General features: G+C 48.0%; 1 protein-coding gene across 3 annotated transcripts in view; it reads right to left on the bottom strand.

Moving 5' to 3' along the window:
* Window positions 1-5,523, bottom strand: part of CERCAM (cerebral endothelial cell adhesion molecule) — a 62,067-nt gene extending 56,544 nt beyond the window's left edge. For all 3 annotated transcript variants that reach the window (XM_069069491.1, XM_069069490.1, XM_069069488.1), the window contains exons 1-2: window positions 5,195-5,523; window positions 1,617-1,727 (exon numbers count right to left, since the gene is read on the bottom strand). In XM_069069491.1, the coding sequence (XP_068925592.1) occupies window positions 1,617-1,727; window positions 5,195-5,388 (305 nt within the window). In that variant the 5' untranslated portion in view covers window positions 5,389-5,523. The remainder of the gene's footprint in view (window positions 1-1,616; window positions 1,728-5,194) is intronic.
* Between the last annotated feature and the right edge of the window lie 477 nt (window positions 5,524-6,000).

The raw sequence follows: 6,000 nt of genomic DNA on the forward strand, positions 1-6,000 counted from the left end.
ACTCACTGGAACCTGTCATGTCCTTCCCTACACTGGTTTTGGGTTAAAAGGAGACAGATCATTCATTCATCGAATAGTGACTAATACATGAAAAAGTCTTGTGTTGAGGGTCTGGTAAGAAAAAAGTTAGGTAAGGCCCATCATCCCCAGACTCTTAAGTCCAGCCCACAAACACACTAAAACATCTCCATGGGATAAATAGATTATACTTAACACTATTGTCTCCTTAACAACTGGTTGTTGTGGTTGACACCATTTGGATTTTCTTGGCAAAGATACTAGAGTCATTTGCCACTTCTATCTCTAGCTCATTTTACAGATGAGGAACTGAGGCAAATAGGGTTATGTGACTTGCCCAGGATCACACTGTTAGTAAGTGTCTGAGGCCTCATTTGAACTCAGGTCCTCCTGACTCCAGGTCCAGAACTCTATCCACTGCACCACCTAGAGGCCACTGGCAATATAAACAGGAAGAAACTTAAGACTATCAGAGCTAAAAAGGGCCTTAGAGATCATTAAGTTCAACTGAATGAATTTCAGAGAAGGAAAATGGAGAAAGCTTGGACACTAGGGAGAGGTAAGTAAACTAAAATTTGTGGAAAAATGAGTCAGGGATCGAGCTTAATGAACTGACTACAAGCTTGATGTAAGGAAATACTTTTTAACAATTAGAGCTAGATGGAGTGGGGAAAAGACCCGAACTTAAGCTGGGAATACCAGTGTTAAAGTTCTCAACTTATATTTCTGTTAGCACTGACCTAGATGAAAGCCCAGCTGCTTTCACCTCTGCCTTTAGCCCAGAGAAAGCTAGAAACAGGAAAAGCCCTCAGACTCTTCCTGTGAACTACAGGTGTTGTGTTTGTTCTTCATTTTAGAAGAGGACCATGGCACTTGGGAAATGATGACATGACTTGCAGCTGACTTTGAGTGAGGGAGGGTTGTGCAAGGTCACCAGCCTCACTTTCTCCTCCAGAGCCTTCTGGGTCCAGTGACCAGATATTCATCAGGATGACTGGAGATGGGCCAGGACGCAATGGGAGACCCTGGCCCTTAGTGTGAACTATAGATAACATTGTCTTATACCCCTTCCCCTGACTTCACCTTACCTTTCCAGATTCATTCATACGATTTCCCTTCACACATGCTTACCTTCCAGCCAAACTCTCCTAAGAGCTGTTCCCTTGACTTGGTATTTTCCTTAGACACGACATTCCATCTCCCATCTCTGCATCTTCACACAGGTTGCTTACTCTTCATACCTGGAATGCGTTCCCTTCTTACCTCTACCTCCTAGAATCCTGATCTTCCTTTGAGTCTCTGTTCAGGTGCAGCCCCAACCCACCAGCATACTGTGGGGCTTGAGCAATAGGCCCTTTTTGTTTTTTTCTGGTTGTGAATGCTCTCTTGCTCCCTAAGTTATTTTGCTTTTGCTTCTCTGATTACCAGTTATATGCCCCAGTAAAATGTAAGCTACTTGAGGACAGGTACAACAGTTTCATTTTTGTCTTTGAATTCCTGGCCTAGCACAGTGCTTACATACACACATTAGACACTTGATGAGTGTTTGTTGAATTCCATTGATTTGAATTGAATCCCAGATCCCCAAGCCTACTCACCTTGGCTCACCTTCCTGTCGCCATACCACTTCTGCATAGTCCTTGCCCACAGCAGCCAGCCACTCTTGAAGAATCTCTGTCGTATTGTCCACATTATGGTCTGTGGCACACCTGTGGTCAGAGCAACCATGAGAAAGGGGCAAGGATAAGTCACCTGTGACCTGGGCACAGTGGGAGAGTCTAGATAGCAACCCAGACTCCTCATCTGAGGACTGAATCCCAAATTCTGTACCAGACCTCTCCAGTTACATTCCACCTGAGTGCTAACCATCTTTAAGGTTAGGATAGCTCAGAAGAACTCTACCTAAGGCAGGGTCAGACATACTTTGTCCAAGGGCACTGACAAAACTTTCAGTCCTTCAGTAGCATTGAAAAAAATTCCACTTATCACATAGTTAGCAAAATAATCCTTATTGTTCAGTCATGTTCAACTCTCCATGACTCCATTTCAGGTTTTCTTTTTTTTTTTAAGCAATTGGGGTTAAGTAACTTGCTCAAGCTTACACGGACAGTTATTCCTGGGTGTGGTGCTAAGTATCTGAGCCCAGGTTCGATCCCAGGTCATCCCAACACTGGGGCCAGTGCTCTTACTCGCTGTGCTACCTGGCCGCCCCAATTTCAGGTTTTCTTAGCAAAGATACTAGAGTGGCTTGCTACTTCCTTCTGTAGCTCATTTTACAGGAAAACTGAGAGGAAACTGAGGCAAATAGGGTTAAGTGATTTGCCCCAGATCACACAGCTAGCAAGTGTCTGAGGCTGGATTTGAACTCAGGTCCTCCTGACTCCAGGGCTGACGTTGTATCCATTGGGCCACCTAGCTGCAGTAAAATAATTAGTGAACATGAAAAGCTATGCACAGACTGCTACAAAGTGAAGTAAGCAGAAACAGGAAAATACACACAATGTATATAGAAAGAACAACAAAGCAATCAGAACTGAATGCTGTAAAATTATAATGACCAAGTTTTGTCATGAAGAAGATAAATAGAAATAAGTACCTCTTCCCCTGGTTTGCAGAGGTGGGGGGCTATGCAGGTAGAACACTGCATCTAAGATCAAGTTTTTGTGATATTCTGTTAGATTGGATAAACTTTTCTTTTACTACATGGTTTAGATTTCTGGGAGGAAGTATACAGAGGGTTTCCCGAAATTCTTAGTGCAGGTTTAAGCTTTCATAACTTAGGCTTTAATAGCTTAAATCACTAAGACTTTCAGGAAACCCTATATTGGGAAATGTAGGTGATAGAAAATTTAAATGGCTAGGTGGTGCAGTGAATAGAGCACCGGCCCTGGAGTCAGGGGAACCTGAGTTCAAATTCAGCCTCAGACACTCAACACTTACTAGCTGTGTGATCTTGGGCAAGTCACTTAACCCCAATTGCCCTACCCTCCTCCCTCCAAAAAAAAAATAATAATTTAAAAATAAAATAAAATAGGAAGCCATAAGATGACTTGCCCCTCAGGGGTGTCCTTAAGCTAGGTAGTTTGGCCCTAACTCCATCCCCAGAGTGGTCTCCTCAGCAGCTGCTTCCTGATGCTTCTGGAGCCTCTGCCTCACTCCTCTCTTCAACTCCCCTCACTTGAAAGTCAGTTTCATACTATTTATTCTGGTCACAAAAATTGCAAGTTATGTCTCTGACGTTGGGCCTTCTGAGCAAACTAAATTATGTGTATAGGGGGAGGGGCAAACACGTATATAGAATCCTTAGTTTGCAAATGAGGAAACTGAGTCCAGAGAAGATTATTGACTTGTCCCAATCACACAGGTGTTAAATGGCAAAGCCTAGATCTGAACCCATTCTTCTAAGTTCAGATCCTGGACTCTCTCTCATGCAAAATACTGCCTCCATCCAGAGATATAGTGGAAAGAAACCTGAATTTGGCCCACAGGTATAAGTATCAGCATCTCCACAAACTTAATAAGTAATCATGGGAAAGTCATTTTCCCTTTCTGGGACTCAGTTTCCCTATCTGCTACAAAAGGGATAGCATTGCTCTCCTTAGTTGATGAGAAGAGAATTTAAGTTGACCTCATGCTTAGTGAAAGATTTCCAAAAGTTCAAGGAGTGGGAGTTTCGGGGATGAGAGTTGGGAGGAAAGGGAGAGGTTCTTGGGCTGAGGCAGAGGCTATGCTCTGATCAGGACTCTACCCCCGGTTTAGCGGTAACCTTCAACAAATGATTCCATTTGTCTGGGCCACAGTCTCCAGATCTATAACATGGGGGAGAGTGACCACTTCCATCGACCTCGGCTGACAAACTCACTGTGATAGAGGACAAAGTCATTTGGAGCAATCAACAACAGAAGCACTGTATTAAGTCAAAGGTGCCATTAGAGTTAGGGGAGACTTTAGCTTCTCTCTACTGGGGATGATGGGAACAAATTTTAACAAAAATCCCCAGTTTTAAATGTTCCTGTCCCTTTAAAGAGCTGCAAGATGAGAGCAAACGTGTCATTCTCAGCCAGGGGTGGGGACCAACCCTATCTGCCCAAATTGGAATTGTGGGAATTGTGGGAGACCTCACTTGGTCACCAGCCCACACCACCCCTCACCAGTCAAGGGCTGAAGATTAGGGGGGAGTCAGTCATTCCACCCTGTCCAATCCAACCAACTCTCCCTACCAGGTCTTGCCCCTTCACTGGTTTCCACAGATGGGGGAGACCTCTGGGCTCCAGGGTGTGTCTTATGCTACCCTCCCCAGCCTGCTTCAGGGCCCAGGATAGAAAATACCCTATGGGAGAGGCTGAGAAACTGACCAGATCCAACTAGGATAACCTTAATCCTTTGATTCCCTTCCCTGTTACCCTAGGTCTTTGATATGAGGGCTAGAATCCCCTGCCATTCCCTAAAGGGAAAGGTGTATGAGAATTGAAGGCATAGAGAATTGGCGTCTGATTTGATTAGATCCCAGATTCTAAGAGATCTTGTGAAAGAGGGGTGAAATTCTCCACCAGAGTTGTCTGGACATCAGAGAGAAAGGAGATAGGGTCCAATTAGGGCTGAAGATGCCGACAGCTTGAGGATATCCCCCTGCTCCTAGTCCACAAGTCTAACCGAGTCCAGCTGGGAAAGGACAGACACTGAACAAGCAGTCAACTCTACACCCTACGTCAGCCAGATCAAACCACAGGTCCTGAGAGCAAATAAGGTTGGAATGAGAAAGAAAAGAATGGAGATGCTTGTTAAGGAAAAGAGGATAAGGCTTGGAGAAAGGAGTGGGCATGGGGTGGACATAAAGGAAGGGATAATGGATAGGTAGGGAAAGCCAGGAAAGTGAGGGAGAAAGGAAAGGGATGAGGCTGAAGGAGAAAATTCCCACAAAGGGGGAGAGTGGCCAAGAAAAGGGTAGAGAGGCCAACCCTCAGCTCAAGCCTAGGGTCCGGGGACCAGTCCCAACTGGGGTGGGAAGTGGGGAATGGCAGTGAGCCCTGTATCTAAGGATCCTCCCCGACTGGAGATGGGGCACAGAGAGATGGTCCCCCGACATGGGCAGTATCCTGGGAAAACAGGCCATGGGTGAGAGCGAAAGAAGGGCCACTGTGAGCTGGGGGCAGGGAGGCACCCTGGGGTCTCTCACCAGAGGGAAAGGCGGGCCCGGGGGTAGTCCAGGCGCTCCAGAGCCCCGAGATAGTGCGGCAGGGAGTATCCGGCGTTGCGAGCCAGCACAACGATGACCACGGCTGGAAGCGGGGGCTCAGAGGACCCCCAGGCGGGCTTGCCCCCGAGTAGCAGGAGCAGCAGGAGCAGGATAGCAAAGGGCGGCGGGCGCATGGCAAAACAGGCAGAGGAGCGGCGTTGGCCCCCAGGGCTCGCAGTACCGAGCCAAGCTGGGGGCTGACCAGAGCGCTGAGAGAGGGGGCACCGCGGCTGGAAGCGAAGGGGAGGCCAGGGGCGGGACGAGGGGAGGAGCGTCTGGAGGGGAGGGGTTAGCCCCGGGGCTGGTCTAGAGGGAATGGATTTCCCTCCCACCTCCAAATCTATGGACCTCAAAGCATCTCCTGCCTTTCTTGGGACCCAAATGTCCCAGAGAGCCTGAGCCTCCGAGGAGCCCGTATTCCGGCCGGTGAAGGAACTCTGGAGGCCTAGCTCCCACCCCGGCCTTGACCTTGGGGCGTGGCAGAGCTGGTCTGGGGGATGTGGCTCCCAGTGCCGTCCCGCCAGACCCCTCCTTCCCCACCCCACCCCCTTTCTAGCCTCAAGCCTGCAGACGCTGGATCTGGCCGGGACTGAACATCGGCTTCTGGCTGAGACCCAGGACATGATCTGATGGGGAGGTGCGAAGCGGGGTGGGGGAATGGGGGATTCTTAGAGTCATGGGACCATAGAATGTCAGAACTGGGGATAGGGCGTGAGGGAGAACCTTAGAGCACAGCTAGTTCAACC

This window comes from Petaurus breviceps, unplaced genomic scaffold (assembly GCF_028583685.1).
Source record: "Petaurus breviceps papuanus isolate PSGF00001 unplaced genomic scaffold, PetGlider_PUasm1.0 90779, whole genome shotgun sequence".
In the NCBI taxonomy this organism is placed as follows: Eukaryota; Metazoa; Chordata; class Mammalia; order Diprotodontia; family Petauridae; genus Petaurus; species Petaurus breviceps.